This window comes from Perca fluviatilis, chromosome 17 (assembly GCF_010015445.1).
Source record: "Perca fluviatilis chromosome 17, GENO_Pfluv_1.0, whole genome shotgun sequence".
Taxonomy (NCBI): Eukaryota; Metazoa; Chordata; class Actinopteri; order Perciformes; family Percidae; genus Perca; species Perca fluviatilis.
The window spans coordinates 18,123,801-18,148,734 of record NC_053128.1 but is presented as its reverse complement, the minus strand read 5'-3'; the positions used below and the strand labels follow the sequence as shown (position 1 = coordinate 18,148,734).

Below are 24,934 nucleotides of genomic sequence, written 5' to 3'. Positions count from 1 at the left end.
ATGAGGATGAGTCTGAGTTCCTCCGTATCTTAGATGCAGCAGGATGTTGATGCTGCACATGCTACTGTCGCAGCCTTGTCTTTGAATCTGACACAGGAAACCAAAAGGTATAGTCTTTCCAGGAAGGTTTTTGGTTTATCTTCATTTTATTCATACCATATTATACAGGTTGAACAAAACACAGAGATAAAATGGTAAAGAATACACTATAAACACAGGTGTCTATTTGACGGCTAATTTTCATGTCAGACTGAGCCCCCGAATGGGCTATGTACTTAAGGAAGAAAAGGGTAAGTTGAGCTTGTGTGAAAGATGAGCTGCTTGTTTTTATTCAACAATGTGTCAAATGTCATGTGATCTTAGAACAAGTAAGAGATGAAGAGCACATGGAAAAAGAGGAGTGAGAGCCAGGTCGTGAGTAAACATGTCAGGATTTGTATACGTAAATGGAAATAGATAAGTCTGAGGGTTTCCTGTTAATTAGTTCAGGGCTGTGTGTAAGTTATTGCCATTGTTTGAACAGCCAAGGTAGACTGCCACTGGCCAAGATGAGCCCACTGCTAATATTTTCCTCCTTAAAGTTAAACATAATTATGTGATATGGGGTTATTTTCTGATGTCATAGATGGCACTAAAACACAGAACTTAGAGGGGTTAGTGGATCTAAAAAATAGTCAAGGAAGATCAAGAAGGAAGGTTGATTTGATCATTCATACAGTATATTGAGAATGCTTTGCATTGTTGTCCTTTTAGAAATGAGAGAATTAAATATTGTGTTATATGTTCAACATGACAGACAGTAAAATAGACAAACTGCTAACACAAAGCTGGAAACAGGAAAAAAAAATATTACAAATAAAAAAAAAATACTAGCCCCCAAGAGCTTAACTTGCCCCGTCTTTATGCTCATGTTATCCATTCTCTTCAACAGGAAGGCATAACTATATGTTGTCATTTCACTGCTTGCAGATGGACTTGGTCACGTGTTAAGCTGTGTAAATACTTCTTCCAGTTCTCCATGGCATCATAGTTGGATTTTGATTTTATTGTCTGCCTTGAATCCGACTGCCTCTGCTTCTCGCAGTTTTTCTCAGACACGCCTCCATGAGCTCACTGCCCACAGGACTGTGTCTGCATGCGTGTGTGGAAGCATTTCCAAATTAAGAAAAAAACTAAGAAAACTAAACTAAAGCAAGCTCATGGAAAATATTTTAAGGTATTTAGTAGATCTGAGTGGAATAAGACTCAGCTGACTTTGGAGAGTCTATACATATTTTACCCAAGATGGAAATCATTTACTCCAAACTGTTCAGTTATAAATAATGTCAATCATTTCATGTTATTTCTACTTCTGTTAATCCATCCCCTTTCTAGCTGTATGCACATTTCCTGCAGTGCCAGCCAGGAAAGCAGAGCAGCCCAGGCGTGCTTTTGAATTCCTCTGTTTTTTCCACAAGTGTCCAGCAGTGACCAAGATATATTGTATGGAGTCATCTGGGGGATCTTTATCAGGTAACAAACATCTCAACCACAGCTCAACTCCTCTTGTATAAGATGAAAAGCCTTATTTTGGTGGTTTGTTTCCACTTCCATCATTCTTTTGATCACTAGTAGCAAATCATCTGACAGACATATTTAATGCTTTTTCTCGTATAAAAAAAGTCCCCAAAAATGTTTCTGAAAGCAGTGCAGGCATAAAAGCAAACTTTACATTTCATAAAATCCCTTTTAAACAAATACTTTACTTAAAGTTAATGTATTTAATGGCTTCATCTTTAGTTTCATTGTTAGGTTGTGGAGATAAGTCTGGCAATGTGAGACTATTGTTAGGACTAAGTCCATCAGTTGTTTTTAAAGTTAAAGGCCATGCACGCCCACACAGGTGTTTTTTTTTTATCTTGCTAATTAGACCTTAGATTGAAGATGGTTGGAGCTACATTGAAAACAACATGTCACCTAAGTTTATACGGTAATTAAAGTCTTGCATAGCTGTGCACCTTTATGCACAGTGAGGGCAGGAGAACACCTGTGGGGGTGAAACATAGGTGTATAGAGCATTTAAAGTTGTGGATGTAAGTCCTCAGCTGCATCACTAACCAGCTTCAATCTGAACACCTGTTGAGATTGAGGCCAGTTTAAAAAAAATCCATTGTGCAATGTTAAAGCCCGGAGTGGAGCAAAACAGGGAAGGCCAACTTGTTGTTGGTCACAAGTCTAATCACAAGACTCAAAAACTGCAAAACTGCATTATACATTTTGGGAAATACATGCATCCACTTACTTGCTAAGAGTTAGATGAGAGGATTGATACCACTCTCATGTCTATACACGGAAAAAGTTATAAAAGATGTCCCTACCAGTTTATCAGGAAGTGACAAACTGGAACTATTATAGTCACTGACTGGCATATCACCTGCTGGCTGCAGTGCTGTAGTTACCATATAAACATGACTGTGGTATTGATCTTGATGTATACATACTGTATACATTTCTGTGATTTAATGATTATTCATTCACAAAATATACATTTTCCAATACAGCACTTTCCAAACAGACTTGCATGTATAAAACACATGACACAGTTGCTGAGCAACTGTATTTTCTGCTGTTTGAACTCATGATTATTGTTTTTCACTGTGCAAAGCAGTGCAAGATTTGTTTTAGATCCAAAATATTCACATCAGGCAAAGGCTAAAATGCAAGTGTATACGACTCCATATCACATTGCAATACTTGACCAATGTGTCTGATTTGAAGAAAACGAAGCTGCTTAGCTCAAATAGCATGTAATAGCCAAAGATGTGCTTGCTACTTTAATGGTCCCATGACATGGTGCTCTTAGGATGCTTTTATATAGACCTTAGTGGTCCCCTAATACTGTATCTGAAGTCTCTTTCCCGAAATTCAGCCTTGGTGCAGAATTACAGCCACTAGAGCCAGTCCCACAATGAGCTTTCCTTAGTATGTGCCATTTCTGTGTCTGTAGCTATTGAAGAGGAGAGAGGGGGGGCAAGGTGGAGGGTGGGGGTGTGGCCTTGACCAACTGCCACTTTGCTCGTTTGAAAGCCATGATGTCTTTCTCTCATGGGTGGGCCAAATTCTCTGGGCGGGCAAAGCAGAGAAAGGGGAGGTAACCTTGCAGATTCCAGATCAGCCCATCTGAGCTTTCATTTTCTCAAAGGCAGAGCAGGATACCCAGGGCTCGATTTACACCTATCGCCATTTCTAACCACTGAGGGACCATAGACAGGCTGGGGGAATGCATATTAATGTTAAAAATAACCTCATAAAGTGAAATTTTCATGCCATGGGACCTTTAAAAAAAGAAAATCATATTTCAAGGCACATCATGCGTGAGAAAAACAGACTGTGCAGGAGTTGACTCACCAGCTGCAGCCTCAAAAGGCAACATTATAGAGTCACTGTGTTTGGACAGAGGCACACTGAGAGGATCCTTTCAGCTTTCCATCCTGAGGTTGGATCCTTCTCATCAACTCTTTGTTTTTTAATCATCAGTGGCTCTCATGATTGGGGTGTGGAGGAGGGCGTGATGGAGGAGGCGCTCTGCATGGGGGTGGACCCTGAGGGGGAGGAGGTAGGGAGCCAGTTGGAGACAGGGGTGCAGAGACTGAGCTCAAGTAAGAAGGGGGCAGGGCTCTGTTTGGAGGTGGTGTGTACATGGGAGGGGTGGTGAAGGACGGGGGAGGAGTGGACGGTAGAGGGGGGAGCGTGGAAGTTGGCGAAGGGGGCAAATGGAAGATGTGGCTGCCCTCTGACGGACGACGCTGGTAACTGCGGGGCAAAGTGTAGACAGGCGTGGAGGGATTGTTGTAGATTGGATAGCGAGGAGCAGGGTAGGATTTGCTTCGGGTAAAGTTTATGCACTTGCCCTGTAATAAAGAAAAACAAAAAGGTCATTGTAGAGGCTTGTTTTGTTTATGGACTTACCTGTACTGTGAGATGTAAAGACAAGTTCATGTGTAAAGACAAGAAACTGCCAACTACTGTGGCTGCAGCAATTGGCAGGCTTGGAAGGGTACAGCTTTCAACAGATGGAAAGAGGAAATTCCTCTGTCAGTGAGTGTCATGAAAGGAAACAGCATTCCTGCCAGCCCAGTCGAGCTGACGCTGGGAGCTGTAGGAACCAGGCAGAATCTACTCTAAATGACTTCTGCAGACAAGAGCATTCCTCCAGACAATACTGCAGTTGTTTTTACCTTTTGTCTACTCACTATGCCCCTTGAGGGTTTTGCTTAAAGTCACTTTGACGCAGCTTTGACTTTTTCAAAATGTTTAGTCCATGGAATTTGTGTATTTTATGTCATGCGGATAATATTTCAACTTGTTGTCTACTCTGTACTTTGATCCTTCGCTCTTAACTTCCTTTATCCATAATTTGCAGAGGTCATGAATTTAAGCTCTGGCAAATTCGTACATGTTGTCTGCCAAAAGTTGACAGCTTCACAATCTGAATTAACTGCTTTGTTTTGAATGAATGTGTTCTTATCTTACAGCTGTAAAGAGCTGATGCTGTTTTTCATTAAGTCACAGCATCATGACTTTCCGTTATCTCTGGCTTGTCAATATCTCTCACCTTGTCTCCAGCGTGAGGTCGCATCACAGCCACTCTGTCATAGCCTTTTCTCAGGAATACACACAAAGCATCCAATTTGCCCTGTAGAAAGATGATCACAGATGAAAGTAAACATTTAAAATAGTATACTATACCTGTGATCTCTGATAACAAGCAGAATATTAACATATTTTGTGTGCAGTGGCCAGTAGTTCAGCAAAAGCAGTCCTTTGAAAAATGAGGTAACCAACCAGTAGAGTGTGTCTGTTTATTTGTGACTGTGATGTCCAGATGTCTTTTTGATTCTTTCATCTGAAGTTATTTATGGTAGAGGGACAGATGAACAAAGAATGTATTTTGTTTGAGATAAACCAGTTCAACAGATTCCAAATTCAGGGGTTAGCTCAGTTCATTTCTGGTTCATATTACCATCCATCCAGCTGACTAATATGTTAGGAAACACATTTTATCTATTCCCTATGTCCTGGTCACACATCACCAAACACTAAAAATTATATTTTTAGATTATGGTGGATGGACGCCAGTGTAAGAAAGAGGTCTTTATGTTTTAAACATCTGGAAGTTACATCTTACTGTGTGTTACATATGTTAACATTGTGTGATCCATGGTGTAAAATATATTTGGTGACAGTTGAAACCATGAGACGTGGCTAGCTCTGGAAAAAGCTAGTAAGTGGACCCTAAGCTAAGATTTTTTTTGTCAAATTATTTAAGTTAACATTTAATAGGCATTTAAAAACCAAATACTAATACATTGAAAAATATAATTAGCAAAATATGAATATAAAATATAAACAGACATCTGGTCACAAATCACAGAATCAAACATGAGATAAGAGTAACATGCACTGAATCACGAAAGTCCTGAGTGTAACACAATTTAAATGAATGCAAACATTGAATAACTGGAGCACCTTGATTGGGGAGTACCACTTTTGGGGGCGGATAGATTTGTGCATGTTGTAGTAAGGCCGTGGTGGATCATACTCCTCCACAGGCATCACAACTCGAGCGTTTTTAGCTTTTTCCAGTTTGGCTCCTTCTTCAGTTGAGCCTTTATCTCCCCATCGGACCTGAGCAGAAACAAAAGCTTTCAGCACTGTGCTGCAATCAGTGACAAATAGGAGGCATTCATATAGAGTGGTTTAAAATAGGAATTTGGCTGATAAATCATATACCATATACAAATATTCGCTACGGAAGCTGAAAGCGGCAATGGTTCCGATTATTTTTAGCCATGTTAGCATTGTGGCTCTGGTATTGGTCCAGGCTCTAATATCTCAACAACTGTTGGATGCCCTGCCATTTTGTACAAACATTCATTGTTGCCCAGACAATGAGTCCTACTGACTTTAGTGAGCCACACAGTTTTACTCTTGTGCTACCATGAACTTGACATATTTGGTTTCTAGAGAAATATCTCAACAACTATTGGACAGATTGCCGTTGTTTGTTAACTTTTCAAAAACCCATTTTCAATCAATGCCTCTGCATTAAATGACTGCAGCTGTTGCAAATTATGTCAATCTTTGCAACAACTTGCTGCTTTATTTTTACATATAAAAATGACTCTCTCCTTGCATATCCAGATGTTTGGAGAATGTCTACATGGAGTTTATTTAAGCCCAGTCCTCTGAAATCAACATGAAATCAGAAGTTGGCTGCCTTGCCTCAAAATAGAATTTTGGTTCCACAGTTTCAGATTTAGGATTTTTCCTAAGTCTCTGAGAGAACAGCATTTACTTCTGAACCTGTTTTATAGAATAAAACCTAAAAAAAAAATCAGCAAGAGACCCACTGCCACAAATAGTCTGCTTTTCTGAATGTTTCACAACATTTTTTTATAAGTTTATTTTTTTTAATAGTTACCTTGCTGCTCAGAGAACCACTAAAAAGGCAAAAGTAAATGTCAAGAATGATCCATCACTTCAAGAGTGAAACCGGTTCTGTCAAAGCAATCTTGGAAGTTCATTACTCAGATTTACTCCCTTGCAGCTGCCACAGACAAGCCATAGCGGTTTTAACTTGGCAGAGAAAGTACTTAAATGAAGTTCTGCATATTTTCCGTCTGTATGGAGGTGGTGCTGCTTCAAGTTTAAAGCACAGATTTCTCCGACTGCACTACCAGTCTGTAAAGCTCTTCATACTGAAAGGGCGACTTGTGTCTCCTCCTTCCTCTTGACCTGTGGACGTCTCCGTCTCATTTATGTTGTTTACCTCTCAGTGTATCAGGTAGCACAGTGCTCAGAAGTCTGACCGCCTCTTCTTTTTCTACAAGAAACCTCCCAACATCAGGACTGAACTTTTCTTTCCACTGCTTACCTTTTCGTTCTTCCTCCTACCATCTTAAGCTGCAAAATCCAAGCCTTTACAAAAGATTTCACTAACAGACCAACCAGCCACCTTTATTTCCAAAGATTCCCGGCATGTTGTATTACTCCCACAAACGAATCATCAAGCTTGCTAACTGAGAACATATCCGAGCCTTTGGGCATTTGCTAAAACTGCCGTCCTTGCAGTTTATGGGCCAGATGGCCTCATCTTGACTCTTACTGTTTTTTTAAAGTAGTCACAACAACAAAGTGACTCAGTCACTTCCAGCAAGGACTTGCATACTCATCTCTTTTAAGGAATGAGTCTTTTTCCTGTTTCTATTTGTAGTCCTGCTGTATTTGTGTTTGATCTCTTTCAAATTAGCCGGGTGCTCGCTTCAAGGCCACCACGTGTATTGTCTTTGAACCCGAAGCCAGTAGATTTGTATTATCTTTGGTGAATTTAAGTCAGTTTTAAAGTATCTGGAAAACACTGTTGAACACATCAGTACACATTCATTTATTTGCTATCTGGGTTGTCGTTCTCTCTTTCTACCTCCATTCTCTTGATGCCTCCGACTCCACGTCCTCCGTAGTACGAGGCGTCCACTGTGGGCCACCTCTTCTTGGGAAAACCGTCCTCATCATCCTAAAGAAGAAGGAACCAGTATTCATGTTAACAAGAAGACAGCAAATAGATGAGCAGATGTGTTGTGCTTGACAAACAAGGTAATTACTACTCTAAAGACATTAATACTGTAGGGTTGCCAAGACTTTTATATCATTTTGTCATTATGAGGTGAAACATCACTTACAGAGCTGTCCTCTATAACTGGAGGAGGTGGCTCATAAATAACCTGCAAACATGAAAACGAAATGTATTGGTGTGTCCTAACATAAACACATTTGTACTGTATGTCCTTCACTCTGAAAGGATCCAAGATGGCTGTCATACCACGGTGCAGCAGAGAGGCCAGAACCACCACAGCAGAAGCATGGTGAGCAGGAGCAGCAGGATGAGCAGAGCTATGGCCACAAAGGTCCCATCAGACTAGAAGGGAAAACAGAGACAGGACATAATCAGGTGAGTCATATACCTCACCAAACCTCTACACAACTTTACTGAACCTTATGTTGCTTTGTGAAAACACAATGTGTTTAAATGGCCACTAAAGACATTTCTTAAGTCATATTTTATTTGTGTAATTCACATTGATACAACTTTTCAACCAAAACTACATAGAAAAGTATTTGAGATGACTAGTAGTCATATAGATTGCCTCTTTTCAACAACATGTATCAGAGTGAGAAAAACTTGCAGAATAATAATTAGATAATAAGTAATAATAAGAATGTATTAAAGTAATACATTTGTTATTTTTATTACACACACACATGCACTGAAGAGATGTCAGAGTAGGATGGCTGCCCATGGGCAGATGCCCTGAGCAGTTAGGCTACTCTTAAGCTATCAATCCAAACTTTGTACTTGGTCCATGCGAGGACTTGAACCTGTGACCCTCCAGTTTCCAAGCAACTCCCCACGGACTGAGCTACTGCCATCCCTTCTTATGGAGGACTTTCAATTGTTTTAACATCTTGTCAGCATCAAGGCCACTAATGAAAGGCAGCAAACTGAGTCAGAGCTGCTGCAGCTGCTGACATGTGTGTCAGGAAGTTTCTCTTTAAAACTCAAAGAAACTGCTGATCCATACAAGAAGAAAAGAGTTTCTGTGATGCAATGATTACATATGGCCAGCAATACAATACTAGTAGGAGTCACAACTAGACTGAAGTTCATAGAATACATTTAGCCACAAGCAGATGAGCAGCTTTTTAGTGCCATCTTGCTTTACATTGTACTTACACAAGTGACTGCAGTAATTGTGACGGAGCTTGATATAAAGCTCAGGCCATTATTCATGCTGACGTGGAGAGTGGCAGACCTGTAGAAAAATGGTAGGAGAGTAAATGAGAGCAATGATAATTTGCTGACAGATGGCACATTCAGCGCTCAGTCTAGAAAGACCCAGACACCCCTGTCTGTGAACAGTAACATTGAACTTACGTTCCCTCTTTTTCCAGAACAGGAGCTGGGCACAAAAGGTAGGTATCTCTCACCACCAAAGGTCTTTTCACTGTGGATTACGTCAGTTACAGTCAGGATCATTGGTGAAAGAGAAAATAGTGAAAGTGATGCAAAGAAAAAAAGTTACCCTGATTTTTCTCTACCAGTCCTGAAACTTCAAGAGATTCAAGCCTCAAAAAATAATTTTGTTATTAAATTCCTGGACTTCCTCTCCTTATGGAAAATGAAGCAAATGAGGGAGGGTTGTGGTTTATTTACCCTGGCTGAGTGAGTGTCTAGTGTGTGCAAAGACAGTGCTCGTCCCTGATGAGATCCACATTCCCCTTCAGACATCTGAGAAGCGTTGAACGTTATACCAGCTGATTTAAAGAAGGAGAAGCTGGTGATGATGGTTTTTTGGGGGGAGGACAAGGATTTAAATCATTGTGAGCCACAACGTGCTCCCCCCACCCATCCTCCTCTGCATGGCCAAAACAAACTTGGAACAATGAAGTGAAATCCCCAAAACTGCTGCTTTTCTATTCTGTCTATTAATAGTTTGGATTCACACACCTACAGTGTTGTTGTCTCCTTTGTCGATCGCTTCACAATATGACGTGGACAACAGAGGATGACGCGATACAGAACTCCACAACAAGCTCTCCCATTTGACGTTATATGTCCTTGTAAAGTTCATATGGCAAACTTATTATTTGCCTATTTACACATCTAGCAGACACACAGCAACATTAGTATTCATCTTAAGTCATGTGTCTGGCAAAATGATAAAGGTAAGTCCCATATTCACTCTAGTTTTAGCTCTGCTTTGGTCTCCACCTTATTTTTACAGTCTATATGGTCTCAACCAACAAAGTATCTTTAGCTGCTAAATATTCCACTATGTTTACCAGCTAGTCACTAGCTATTTTGTCACTACCTGTCACTCCTTTCACATTACACACAGTGATTGTCATTGTATTAATAAAAAGATGGATTAATGCACTTAAACGTACAATATGTAACTTTCTGCCACTAGGGGTCTCTCAACCAAAACAATGGACGGTAAAACTGGACTTTTGATGACGTTGGGAAGTTGCGTGGAATTATGGGAGTTTTAAGTGTTAAACACCTTCGCTGCCAGTTAGAATGCATCAGTTCACGGACGAGTTTACCCGTTCAAGTTTATTCACGTTACGTTTATTCATTCTAATAAAATATCTGCAGTTTCCCCAACATAATTACGTTTTTCTTGATTAGATTTTTATTTGTAGCTGACCAGTTAGCTCGTGAGCCAGCAAGCTAACAGTAGCCAGCAGCTAAAACACAAAATATTTCACATATCAGTGTCACCTTTTGGATCGTTTCAACACCGGGACGGACGGGGTTTGTTGTAACGCTAGCTAGCTACTAAACGAGGCTGAGAGACAGGTGTGGGTGGGGATTGTCGGGGGAATCTCCGCGACCGCGAGCCAGGACGTTCGATGACTGCAGTCAAGCCAGCCTCCACTTCAAAATAAGCGGTCAAACTAGCCACCCCTATATTTCGCGGTGCGCGTATACACTTGCTATTACGGTGAGACCGTCAAAACTAAAAACAGGGAATTTTCCGACGAAGGCAATTTCCCATTCATTTATTCTGTCTGCCTGCCTGTCTGTCTGTCTGTCAGAAAGAGAGAAAGAAAGATTTTAGCACACCTCACAACCTGTCATTGCATGATATGCTGAATTCCAAAATAAGAGCCCCCCCAAAAGTCATATATACGCTGTTTTGTCTACACATTCAGAAAATTATAAAAATAAAAGTCCTAGCTTCCACAGACCAATTTCACATCAGATGGATAGGACACCTTCTCAAGGTGTGATCTACAATGTTTCAGGACATTCTGATGTTGTTTTCCAAAATAAGAGCCCCCCAAAACTCATATATTAGCTGTTTTGTCTACACATTCAGAAAATTATAAAAATAAAAGTCCTAGCTTCCACAGACCAATTTCACATCAGATGGATAGGACACCTTCTCAAGGTGTGATCTACAATGTTTCAGGACATTCTGATGTTGTTTTCCAAAATAAGAGCCCCCCAAAACTCATATATTAGCTGTTTTGTCTACACATTCAGAAAATCATAAAAATAAAAGTCCTAGCTTCCACCAATTTCACATCAGATGGAGAGGACACCTTCTCAAGGTGTCAACTACAATGTTTCAGGACATTCTGATGTTGTTTTCCAAAATAAGAGCCCCCCAAAACTCATATATATGCTGTTTTGTCTACACATTCAGAAAATTATAAAAATAAAAGTCCTAGCTTCCACCGACCAATTTCACCTCAGATGGAGAGGACACCTTCTCAAGGTGTGATCTACAATGTTTCAGGACATTCTGGTGTTGTTTTCCAAAATAAGAGCCCCCCAAAGCTCATATATTAGCTGTTTTGTCCATACATTCAGAAAATTATAAAAATAAAAGTCCTAGCTTCCACAGACCAATTTCACCTCAGATGGAGAGGACACCTTCTCAAGGTGTGATCTACAATGTTTCAGGACATTCTGATTTACAGTTTCAAAATAAAAGCCTGTCAAAGTCTCAAATATGAGGCATAGAACATATGATTTTGGATTCAATTTAAAAGGAAGCCCCATTATCACAGACTATTTCCACTTGAGGGTTATAGTACACTACCCCCTTGGTGTGACCCAGTAAGTATCAAGACATTCTGGAAAGCTGGAAAGCATGAAGACATGCTGGAAAGCATCTTCTGTTGGGGGTAGATTTGCTGCTGACGAATCTCTGGTAGATGCTAATCTGTACCTCAGCACATCCAGGTTGGATGTCCATCCAACTTTTTCTTTTGGCCATACAGAAGGAGGGCAAAGCCTCTTCCAGGCTACCAGAGAGTCCACATTTAGTAATTGCCTGTAACTTACAAAGATGGGTCTTCAGTCTTGTGAGGGCAGTGGCCTTCCCAATTCTGTACAAACTGCTTGTGCAGTTACAACCGGTAGGAGCGTGTCATGCAGGTAAACAATCACAAAGCACTGCTCCAAGCTTCTGAGCGATCAACTAGGGACAAATCTTTCCTTAAGGCCATGTCCCGAGTGCATAAACACTACTGAGGATCCAAACATCCCTTTGCTTGAATAGTATAGCAGCAAAACTATTACATCTGTATCATCACATTCAACAATTAGACAAGAATGTGACTGTGCAAGGTGTATTGCATGTACAGTGCCTTGCAAAAGTATTCACCCCCCTTGGCTTTTTACCTATTTTATTACATTAGAGTTCAATGTTGTTTTTTTTATCTGAATGTTATGTGATGAATCAAAACACAATAGTCTAAGTTGGTGAAGTGAAATGAGAAAAATATACATAAAATTATTTTTTAGAAATAAAAAACAGAAAAAGTCAATGTGCATAACTATTCACCCCCCTAAAGTCAATACTTTGTAGAGCCACCTTTTGCGGGAATCACAGCTCTAAGTCGCTTTGGATAAGTCTCTATGAGCTTGCCACATCTACATCATCCCATTCCTCCTTGCAAAACTGCTCCAGCTCCTTCAAGTTGGATGGTTTGCGCTTGTGAACAGCAATCTTTAAGTCTGACCACAGATTTTCTATTGGATTGAGGTGTGTTTGGGGTCATTGTCCTGCTGGAAGGTGAACCTCCGTCCTAGCCTCAAATCACGCACAGTGTTACAGGTTTTGCTCAAGAATATCCCTGTATGTAGCTTTGTCAGCACCTACATCGCCAGTACTGGGCCAACAAGTGCTGAGAGCCTTGTACCAAACAGCAGTGTGGCGTCACAGCCACCTGGTCAAACCTCTTCTCTGGAACCCAGTTGGAGGATGGAGGCTCAAAGAAGATAGGTGCATTGAACCTGTGATGTTACAGAAGACACCAGCACCTAAAGAAGTTAGAGACATCACCCACTACTATACTGTAAAGACGGAAACTGCAACAATGCTACCAAATGCCAGTGTCTTTCAGTGGGCTTGACCTGCACAGAGTCTTGCTCTTGCCCCAGGCTATCCAAATATGACCCACTTTGTCACTGATGACAATGTGGATGAGTGACAGTGGTGTGTTGCAGTGGTAACATCATGGGGAGCTGACCTCCCCAAAGTGGCCACTGGAGATGGCCTAACCCCCAGAATGACTACCAAAAGCAGTTCATGTTCCAAATGGTTGCTGCTAGAAAGAGCTTGAGATTCAGTGATGAGGGGGGTCATTCCCCCTCACAGTGTTTCTTTTGTTAGATTGCCATTTGTTTGTTTAAGTCATTTAATTTGTATTGTGTTAAATTATAGTTTTATTAAAAGGCTCATTAAGGTCAAACTGCAATCCTGAATCCTGGTCTCCTGTTTGTGCTATGGTAAGGTGTTATCTTTCAATTTCAATCTTTGTTTCCATATGGACTATATAGTACAAGGTGCCATATGATACCACTGATAATGGGCTTTGGACTTGAAACTAAATTATGTCAGTGTTCCATCTTCTTTCATTTTAGACACATCATACATTGAGTGAAAGAACACCCTGATTTGTCATGCTATATTTACACATTTGGTATTGCTGGATTAAGCACAACCCCACTTTTCCAACAAGAAATCATATGTGTTTCTATTATAAAACCCTGGCAAAGTAACCACAAAGTAAATGAAAACATTCTGCATAGATATTAATTTTTTGCATGGTTCGCCTATTTTAGGTATGTCTTTATTTATTCCATACATCATTATATTCACATCCAGTCTTTTCTAGTAGGTAAAGCAACTTCCTGACTACAAACACGCTAAGTTTCAAAGCTCTCAGAGCTTGTGTGATTGATCTGCATTAGTTTAGATGCCTTAACTCCCATGGACAGGCTATATTTTAGTCCTTCTTTTGGTTTTGGGTTGTGTAACAATATCTGTTAATTTAACAATCTTAGCAGTAAAATATCTTTAGCCAAGAATCAATTTCATATATGGGACCGACCGAGGGATGAGGAAAAACATTGTTGGGTTTAGTTCTACCTCCAGTAGGGGTATCTCAAAAACTAAAGCCCTTTTTGACCATTTGTCACCAGCCTAAATATGCCTCATATTTGAGACTTTGACAGGCTTTTATTTTGAAACTGTACATCAGAATGTCTTGATACTTAATGAGTCACACCACGGGGTCGTGTAATATAACCCTGAAGTGGATTTATTGTTTGATAACAGGGTGTTTACTTTTAAATTGAATCCAAAATCATATCTAATTTGTCTCATATTCAAGACTTTGACAGGCTTTTATTTTGAAACTGTACATCAGAATGTCCTGAAACATTGTAGATCACACCTTGAGAAGGTGTCCTCTCCATCTGAGGTGAAATTGGTCAGTGGAAGCTAGGACTTTTATTTTTATGATTTTCTGAATGTATGGATAAATAAGGTTTTTAAAAAAATAAAAATATTTTTAAAAATTCAAAAAACAGCTAATATATGAGTTTTGGGGGCTCTTATTTTGGAAAACAACATCAGAATGTCCTGAAACATTGTAGATCACACATTGAGAAGGAGTCCTCTCCATCTGAGGTGAAATTGGTCTGTGGAAGCTAGGACTTTTATTTTTATAACTTTCTGAATGTGTAGACAAAACAGCGTATGTATGAGTTTTGGGGGGCTCTTATTTTGGAAAACAACATCAGAATGTCCTGAAACATTGTAGATCACACATTGAGAAGGAGTCCTCTCCATCTGAGGTGAAATTGGTCTGTGGAAGCTAGGACTTTTATTTTTATGATTTTCTGAATGTATGGACAAAACAGCTAATATATGAGTTTTGGGGGGCTCTTATTTTGGAAAACAACATCAGAATGTCCTGAAACATTGTAGATCACACATTGAGAAGGAGTCCTCTCCATCTGAGGTGAAATTGGTCTGTGGAAGCTAGGACTTTTATTTTTATAACTTTCTGAATGTGTAGACAAAACAGCGTATGTATGAGTTTTGGGGGGCTCTTATTTTGGAAAACAACATCAGAATGTCCTGAAACATTGTAGATCACACATTGAGAAGGAGTCCTCTCCATCTGAGGTGAAATTGGTCTGTGGAAGCTAGGACTTTTATTTTTATAACTTTCTGAATGTGTAGACAAAACAGCGTATGTATGAGTTTTGGGGGGCTCTTATTTTGGAAAACAACATCAGAATGTCCTGAAACATTGTAGATCACACATTGAGAAGGAGTCCTCTCCATCTGAGGTGAAATTGGTCTGTGGAAGCTAGGACTTTTATTTTTATAACTTTCTGAATGTGTAGACAAAACAGCGTATGTATGAGTTTTGGGGGGCTCTTATTTTGGAAAACAACATCAGAATGTCCTGAAACATTGTAGATCACACATTGAGAAGGAGTCCTCTCCATCTGAGGTGAAATTCGTCTGTGGAAGCTAGGACTTTTATTTTTATAACTTTCTGAATGTGTAGACAAAACAGCTAATATTTGAGCTTTGGGGGGCTCTTATTTTGGAAAACATCAGAATGTCTTGAAACATTGTAGATCACACATTGAGAAGGGGTCCTCTCCATCTGAGGTGAAATTGGTCTGTGGAAGCTAGGACTTTTATTTTTATGATTTTCTGAATGTATGGACAAAACAGCTAATATATGAATTTTGGGGGGCTCTTATTTTGGAAAACAACACCAGAATGTCCTGAAACATTGTAGATCACACATTGAGAAGGAGTCCTCTCCATCTGAGGTGAAATTGGTCTGTGGAAGCTAGGACTTTTATTTTTATAACTTTCTGAATGTGTAGACAAAACAGCTAATATTTGAGCTTTGGGGGGCTCTTATTTTGGAAAACAACATCAGAATGTCTTGAAACATTGTAGATCACACCTTGAGAAGGTGTCCTCTCCATCTGATGTGAAAGTGGTCTGTGGAAGCTAGGACTTTTATTTTTATGATTTTCTGAATGTATGGACAAAACAGCTAATATATGAGTTTTGGGGGGCTCTTATTTTGGAAAACAACATCAGAATGTCTTGAAACATTGTAGATCACACCTTGAGAAGGTGTCCTCTCCATCTGATGTGAAATTGGTCTGTGGAAGCTAGGACTTTTATTTTCATGATTTTCTTAATGTGTAGACAAAACAGCTAATATTTGAGTTTTGGGGGGGCTCTTATTTTGGAATTCAGCATATCATGCAGTTGTCACAGAGGTTGTAGGTGTGCTAAAATCTTTCTTTCCTTCTTTCTTTCTGACTGACAGACAGACAGGCAGGCAGATAGACAGACAGGCAGACAGAATAAATGAATGGGAAATTGCCTTCGTCAGAAAATTCCCTCTTTTTAGTTTCACCGTAATAGCAAGTGTATACGCGCACCGCGAAATATAGGGGTGGCTAGTTTGACCGCTCATTTTGAAGTGGAGGCTGGCTTGACCACAGTGTTCGATGCCGGTTGTGCAGCAGCAGAACATCTCCCAGCTGCCCGGAATTATCTCCCCTTCACTTTTCAGTAATCTTAACTTTTCGTTTTGGTGCTTAACTCACCTTTTGTCAGGTTAATTTAGCTAACCGTAAAGACAGCTTAACGCGAAGAGGGGAGAAATTCGGCAGGGAGGAGATTTTCAGCACATACACCGGTAGCGCTGCGGAGATGTAGCTAGCTAACTCTATGGATGGCCGCTGTTGTGACTCGGTGCCTGGTCTGATATGGTCCGTTTCCGACGTTTAATTAAACTGCCGTTAGCGTCGTAAGCACCAGGCACTGGAGATAAGTTCTGGCCGGGGTTGCGTACAATAAAGTAGCTGGCTGATAGCTGACTGGGGGCTAACGATAGCTAGCTAGCTATATGTCCGGGCTGTTGTCAGCTGTCATCCCCGACTGAATCTCTGCGCCGGGAAGTGAGGCAGACAGACCGGGGGTGTTCTAGCTGGCTAAATTAGCATTAGATTAATCGTCTATCTATACAGTTAACGTTGCTAGTGAAGTTATTCGTGGGTTAGCCCAGTCCTGTTAACTGTGGTCGAAACAGTCATACTAAAGCGTGTTGAATGATGTTGTAACCTCATAATGTTACCCACAAAGCATTAGCATCAATGTTAGCTACTTGTCGATATTGAACTTTCAAAATAAATAAGGTATCTGTTGTATTACTGTGATAAAAAGTGGGATGTAATTAATCACAAAATGATGCTTTATGGCCAAAAAAAAAGCAGTATTACGGTTACAAGTATTTTTTTCTGTGACATTGCATGATTTACAATTACTCCTGAACGTATCATCTTGGTGCCAGTGTTCTGACGGAAGTTAGAGTAACTGGAGGGTGAAAGGTTATATGACGCCACTGACGACTAAAGGAAACGTGCCGTGTCTGAAAATAAAATAACAGATTTCTCTGGGTTTGACATTTGGTGGAAACATTTGGGATAGTGTAAGAACACAACTCATAAAAATATATAACATAGGTATGGTCATTTTTAGACATTTTAAAGCAGAAATGTTACATATTGTACCTTTAAAAAGTCACACAAAAAATATCCTGAAAAAGATTTTTAATCTTAATTTAGAATTTTGTTAATTTTAGTAAAACCTTGAAGCATGTACTTACTCAAAGTAATTGTGTCATTGATGCGAAAGCTGCAGAGAACTTTCTCTACGTCTCGGGCGTGAAGGAAACCATTTCCTTTGATTACCACCTGGAACGATTCTGAAGTGGGATTAAATGGACCATATTTTATATTTCATAATGATTATATCATTTTTCTTGCAGTAGGTTATGCAATGTGTATTTTTGAAGAAACTATAATAGAGTCATCAATGTAATCTATTAATAATAAACATATATACAATAAATACTAATATGCGTGTATGTAACTTTCAATTGCAGTATTACATCTACACTAAATATGATATAATATAAATAAAACAGATGTTTTTATAGTGTATAATGTTTCTGTGTTTTCTTCTGTGCCTCTGTACCTCCTTCACAGATGCTGGAGGGCTCTACAGCCAGAATCTCAATGCATGATCTCTTCAGGATCTGAAAGGGAAAATAACAACATAAAAAGCTGAACTAAAGGTACAGTAGATAAAATTATGCAATGAGGTATTTAATCATCTTTCTGTGATATGGAAGTGTCTTTTTTTACCGAGTCAATGACCCCTTGTAGCGCCTCAAATCCATCATTCACCGGGAAGACATGGTCTGTACTGTCAGCTATCGTTGAAAGCTGTCAAGACATATGACTTAATGATTAACCGATTATATGCCATAGTTTGGACTGATTAATTAATCTTCTTGTTAACTGGTTTATTGGTTGACATTGATTTACCTGGGTTTCATTGAAGTCTTTCACTCCCACACAGTACACAGTGGCACCCAACTGGCGTGCTCGGCTGGCCTGAGACATCAAACAAACAAACAACAGATGAGCTTCAGTGAATGATGAATGCTCAGTAAATCACAAGCGTTTTGCACTGCTCTTTATGGGCCGAAACTTTAAAGCTTTTTCCACTTGTGGTCACGCCTTCATCGGTGGGGACGTTGCTGCTCATGTTATGCAATTTACAGCTGCTGGAAAACATCTGCTGTGACATCACTGAGAGTCACAAGCCTGAACGTTTTTAACAATACAGCAACATCTTCCTGCCGTGTGTTATTCGGTGTGGACTCACCCTTTAAGTTCTCTAATTTTTATATTGCTTTCAAGTTCCAAAGTAAGGGGAAAAATAAGCAACATGAATAATTATTACATGATAATGATAAAGTCACATTATGCATTACTAATACTGGCATCTGGGAAATGCGTCGGTTTTGAGATAAGTGAGAATAGTGCATTAATAAAATGTTTAAATAATGCACCGTTCATTTCATTGTGTCACCTCTCTTTGTGCCAGGTCAAACTGATTTTCCCTCAGCTCACCGTCCGTCAGGGCAATAATGACACTGGCTGTCCGGTAACCTGAAAGTCAGAGACAGATTGTGAAAAGAAATTTAATTTTCTGTTTAAATAATTATACAAAATCTTAGTCATCTAGTGAAATCCATTTTTTATTGTATTTTTTATATTTTGAACATAGTTGTCATAATTGTGATGGAAAGAGCAGCTGTGTTTTTTGTTGTTATTTCTGTCTTCATATGATGATTTTACCACATGTTGATGAATGGATAAAAAAAGACTAGTAGAAGGAATGATTAAGTGTTAAAAAGGAAAATGTTCTACTCACCATCTCCAGTGCCGTAGTATATTTGCTCACTGGCCTGAGAGAGCAGTTTAGAGGTGTCAGTGGCTATAAATTTAAATGTTCCTCATTTAAAAAAAAAAAAAAAATGAGATGCCATACTTTAGGGTAAGTAGGATCAGTTTCCCATTGACTTAACAGATGGCTTACTCTTTGAAAACCTTTGTCCATGAAGGTGTCTCCACCTGGTTGCACCATGCGTAGCTCCTCAAGTCCAGCCCGAATCTGCTCTCTAATAATTGACATATTTCAGAGAATAAAAATGTATATTAATTGAACTGGAATGAGATAGCACATAAGTCAGGAAGTGCATGTGTGTACCTGTCTTCTGTTAGTGCCATGAGAATCCTTCCTTCTGTTGAAAATACAATGAAAGACATCCGCAGCTGAGGACTGGAAACAAGAAGCAAAGACGGCTGTCATGTTTTACATTCTATCATTTTCTCTTTAAATCTGATGTATCTGTCTGGACCTACCTGATAAACTTGTGAGCCAGATGGTCAACAAAATAATATATCTCATTCCAGTGATGTTGCACACTGCCAGACCTGAGAAAAAGATTCAATGACTTAACTATCTTGTTGTTTCACGGAAATGTAATAAGATAGCTGTAGCAGTCCTAAATGCCCTTCGATTCTGTTTCTATGTCATGCAGTAGGTTTTGCTAAATAAGTTTAATTGCATGACTCCTTTGGATTAATTGAACACAAACAATGAATCAACACTTGTGCATTAGTTGTACCAAGGTAAAACACTGCACTTTGCATGTAGTCTATACTGTAAAATTTGCAGCATGCAAAAAGTCAACATTTATGCAGCTGAAGCTAACCGTAGTTTTCACATACTCCTCATGATGGGTGAACTGATCAAGCATAAAAAGGTATAATACCTCTTTAAAGCTTGTGATGTGATCTGATCAAGGATTGCATCATTCTTACACTGTGTTTACATCTAATTATTATTTTCATTATTAATTCATCTGCTGAATCGTAAAATATCAGAAAATAGAGGAAATGCCAGTGTGACATTTTCCAATTGCTTGTTTTCTGATATTGCGTTGCTACAAATGCAAAGCTAATAGAACTAGATATTTCAATCCCTTTAGTAGGTAAGTAAACGCTTGACAGTAGCAGTCGGTGTGGAGTGGTGAAAAGGAGGGTAAGGTATGTCATTGGGGTCATCAGATGGGCACCCTGATTCATCGACGTTTTGTTGATTGAAGCCCACGACATCTCCAGAGGGCTCAACAGTGTACCCAGCGTCCCAGGTACACCCCCCTCCATGCCATCCCCTTCATATCCCTGATGGGCTCTGCATGGCACGGGCGTTCTTCTCCCTGAGTCGGGGCTTAGCCTGACCGCATACCATCGTCTCTACCTTGCTGCCCATTTGGTGTCCTTACCCCCCAGAGCCAGTTACTGCTTTTTTCGGCAGCACTTGACATGGACTTGATGGCCTGTTGGAGGGAACGACCCTTCACCCCTATTTTTCCCAGCAAACTGGTGGTAGATGTGGCAACAAATCCCCTGCATCCCACCTCTACTGGGAAGATGGTGTTCTTCCAGCCGTCCTGGGATGCTTCAGCTACTAGGTCGGAATATTTGTTCTTTTTCCTCTCATAAGCCTCTTCAACCCCAACTTCCCATGGTACTGTTAATTCCACAACATATGCCAGCTTTGTTGTTGGAGACCACAGGACCATGGCTGGCCGTAGTGTTGTAGCCACACACAAAGAAAAGCAGAACATTTTCACATCCGAGAGGCTGGAACTAGTTATTTATTTTGCATTTTCGCTTGAATTCAATGATTTAAATGATTAATTGATTGTCAAAATTGTTGCCTACTAATTTACTGTTGATAGACTAAATTATTAGTCTGATCAAAAGTACTGCATATTTGGTATAAGGTTACAAACAATGTAGGCCTACAATATTGCATCCACAACTGTAGAAATAACCATACTCCTTGTGGTTTTAAGTTGAGTGACTTCTTGAGCTGTAGCTGCTTTGTGCTAGCCTCGTGAGACCGTCCTGATCTCGCGAGCTCCAGTTTTCCACTGGCAGATCAGTCTGGCATCTTGAGATAGAGAAAATTTGGAGCCGTTTGCCAAACGACCGGGCCAATCAGCGTTGGTTTTGAGGCGGGTTTAGGTGGTGATAGACAGATGGTTTATCCAATCAGCTAACCAGTATTTTCAGCCAGCGGTAGCCCTAATTCTGTTAGCTGCTCGCTAATGTTTTTTTTCTCTTGGATCCTTCTTTTGGAATATGGACCGGGAACCTGAAAGGGTGCCTTTTATTCGTAAATTCTCGTTACACAAACGGCAAATATCCTTTACCGACGTGTATCGCCACCAAGGGGAAGCACCAGGTCGGTGCAGTGACCTCTGGGGAAAGGGGGACATTGGTCACCATTGCCCTTGCTGTTAATGCACAAGGCAGTTGCATTCCCCCGTATTTCATCTTTCCCAGGAAAAAGTTCCAGGACCACTTTGTGAGGAATGGTCCCATCGGCTCTACTGGTTCTGCTAATAGTTCAGGTTGGATGCATGATGTTGACTTTCTTTCTTGTGGCAGCAATTGACTTTTGTCGGTCAAACGGCATAGTCCTCCTATCTTTCCCACCCCACTGCTCACATCGTCTCCAGCCGCTCGACAGGAGTGTGTTCGGTCCACTAAAGCGATATGTTAACGCAGCAGCAGATCACTGGATGAGAACACACCCTGGAAAAACGTTGACGTTGTAATGTATGGGCCAGTCTATGTCTTCATCATAGTGAGACTTCACATAGAGAAGCCATTGAGTTTAGAGTTTATTCTTTCTGATGCTCAATATTTCCACGTTTTTCATGTGGCTTCGCTGCTCATATTTAAAAGCCAAACAAAAACTGAAAAATGCCAAGTCATTTTATCAGATGAGCTTCATATCAGGTCCTGATTTTGAAAAAAATGTCAGACTCAAATAGGCCACAACAATCAAAAGAAGAACGCAGCTTTTAAAGCGGAAGTCAGCAATTAAAGCGAATTGTGAGGCAAATATGCAAAACCTCTTCTCACGCTGCACGCTTCTCTTCTTCTCCCTCTCTTATGTTTTCATTTATCCAGTGATGTGAGTCTCAGTGCAGAGACAGCCAAAAACTCAGGATCTTTGGAACATCTGGCTCTAATGGAGAAAGGGTTCTGCAGACTGAAACAGAGAGAGCTGAAGCTGCTGTCGGTGAAACGTGGCTGCACTTTGAGTTGACAAAACTGTAGTTTTCATCCAGGAGAACATTACTATGAGCTGGCTTACAAAACAACAACACACTGACACATGACTTGACATGAGTTGTTAGGAGCTTCACATTAGCTTCATGACAGTTTAATGGACAGTGTAATTTAACCCTCACGGGGCACTCAAGCCTTAGAAATCTGCTCCTGTGTTTGGTAAATAAAATGACACAGACCTGCAAATAGTCAACTAATTGATTGGTTGATCGACAGAAAATTAACCTACAACTATTTTGATAATCAATTCATTGCTTTAAGTCATTTTTAAGCAAAATGCCAACCATTCTCTGGTTCCAGCTTGTCCAATGTGAGGATTCACTGCTTTTCTCTGTCTGTTCTCTGTTCTTTCTTTTTACATGAATGTAAAGTGAATATATTTTTGTTGGTCGGACAAAACAAGACTTTTAAAGATGTCATCTGCGACCTGCGATGGGTATTATTTTATAGACCAAAGGACTAATGAATTAATCAATAATGACAATAGCTTGTTGCGGAGAAGAATGAAAATGAATTGTGATTGGTTTATTCCTCAGTTTCAAACATTGGAAAATGATGGAGCTATAAACTGTTGTGGTAGATACACACCACATCCTGTACCACAAGAGATCATCAGATCTGATGACATTTTTTTAAAGCTTAACCTTTAGCAAACTTGCCATATTTCAAGATAAACATACATTATATCCATGTGTGCCAGTTGATTTGACAAGACCTGCTCTTTGTTTTGGCAGTTATGACTCTAAGTCACACACAATTATTTTTGTTTGTACCCAGCCTAAAATCTATTCTATTTTATTTTACATAAAGCTGCTTTTAAAAGTAAAGCTGCTAGTTATAATACAGTAGCAAATATTTTTCATGCAAGTAGGCCATTAATGCCTCTGGAGATTATCTTGATGAAAGATGTTTGCACCTGTGTCTTTAAGACAATGAGTCATGCACCAATTATTAAAAGTCGAGTAAAAGTGGTAGCACTCACTTGTCCAAAACAAAGTACAGGTCAAATCCTCCGTAGCAGGATGAACCAGCCTCCCTCCTGTCATGGATCTGTCCTGCACTGCCGGCCACCAGGACCGCCACCAGCATGCCCAGTTCCACACCGAGCAGGACCTGCCTGCACCAGCACTGGGACATCACCCCAAGTTTAAGAGAAAACACCAGCTCAAGCAAAGAGAAGTTAAACATAAATACTTTCCAGTTGGAGATTTTCGTCCACTTTCCCTCTCACAGCACACTAATGCAGTCTGCCATGCTGCACAGACCGATTTCCAAGGCATTAAACGCTCCTCTCTGGATCAGTGTTCCATCTCCTCAGCAGCAGATGTGTGGTGGCAGAGGAGGAGTGAAGGTGGTGGGATTCAGTCTTCAGCTCCCTCTCTCTCCACACTAAATCTTTTTAGCACACGGTGCCATGAGTTCACATCAACACTTTTTTTGTGCTGAGAGCTTTCATCAGATATTTCTTCTTGCTAATACTTTTGTTTGTTTGTTTCTTTCACTTTTCTTGCAGGTTTACTCAAGTCTGCACCTACCCACCAGTGCCACTTAGTGGTAAACACATGTACCATGCAAGTCACTGTACTAAAACATGAAATGCAGTTTAGTTTTTGTTTTAAGTAAGAGCATCCCCTCAGTGAAAACTTGAATATTGACGTGGTGTGTCTCTCCTGAAGTAACACCATTTGGAACAGCTGACACTAGATTATCTTCTAATATCAAACACAGTGAAATATTTGGGGATGCGCAAAAGAAAATAAATGCAAGACAAGGTTTTATCCACATGTGGAAGAGAAAGACACTTAAAATCAGATTCATTGTGAATTTCTGTGCAATTTTCAGATTGATTACGAATCTGAAAAAAAAGAAAAGAAAGTATTATTAAAGTATTATTAAATTATTATTGTGTTGACCTGAGAAGGGGAATAACAACAGCTGGGTGATACATTCAGGAATCATTTTAATTAATTTAGGACCATTAACTGCGTCCGCATATTGTCTCCATATAGGACAAAGGTTCTTCGAGGATAGAGATATATTATCAACTGTGAGAGCCGAGTAGCACAGAAGTGATTGTTTTTGTTCTCCCCAACACCACAGGGAATACAGTACATAGACAGCCACTTAGGGCCATTGACATCGAACCTTTATGCCCATGCCAGGCACTGAAATTTGATAAACAGAATATCTTTGTGGTGAAAGGCTGCTATTTTCAGCTAAGGAACATTTCAAAACTTTTTTTTTTCTTTTTTTTTTTTCTATCATTTATTTCATTCATTTAAAAACAAATGCAACAACAGCATTTAACATGAATGAAAAGGAGCAGAAAGAAGTAAAACTTATAATGTCTGCCCCTTATCAACACAAAATCGTTTACAGTTCCAGGTCATTTGAGCTGTCTCATACAGCCGTCTCGTTTTCTAAGACATCAACACAAAATACATCAATAAATTTGATCTGCTACTCCGCAGTATT

At 39.9% G+C, this 24,934-nt stretch overlaps 1 protein-coding gene and 1 long non-coding RNA gene across 2 annotated transcripts; one reads left to right on the top strand and one right to left on the bottom strand.

The window, feature by feature from the left end:
• Positions 1 to 3,284: 3,284 nt before the first annotated feature.
• Positions 3,285 to 23,893, bottom strand: antxr1b (ANTXR cell adhesion molecule 1b). The gene is made up of 18 exons (XM_039779602.1): positions 23,442 to 23,893; positions 19,670 to 19,741; positions 19,515 to 19,586; positions 19,344 to 19,425; positions 19,179 to 19,212; positions 18,834 to 18,913; positions 18,284 to 18,352; positions 18,101 to 18,181; positions 17,931 to 17,991; positions 17,560 to 17,658; positions 8,975 to 9,044; positions 8,774 to 8,852; positions 7,862 to 7,957; positions 7,722 to 7,763; positions 7,463 to 7,555; positions 5,509 to 5,667; positions 4,595 to 4,675; positions 3,285 to 3,890 (listed from the first exon to the last, which is right to left on the bottom strand). Exons 1-18 carry the CDS (start codon positions 23,645 to 23,647, stop codon positions 3,513 to 3,515), a joined length of 1,854 nt encoding a protein of 617 aa, XP_039635536.1. The 5' UTR covers positions 23,648 to 23,893; the 3' UTR covers positions 3,285 to 3,512.
• On the top strand, positions 16,428 to 18,747 carry LOC120545369. Its single transcript, XR_005636685.1, has 3 exons — positions 16,428 to 16,463; positions 17,942 to 18,030; positions 18,318 to 18,747. It is a non-coding gene; the product is annotated as an uncharacterized LOC120545369 (long non-coding RNA).
• Positions 23,894 to 24,934: the final 1,041 nt, after the last annotated feature.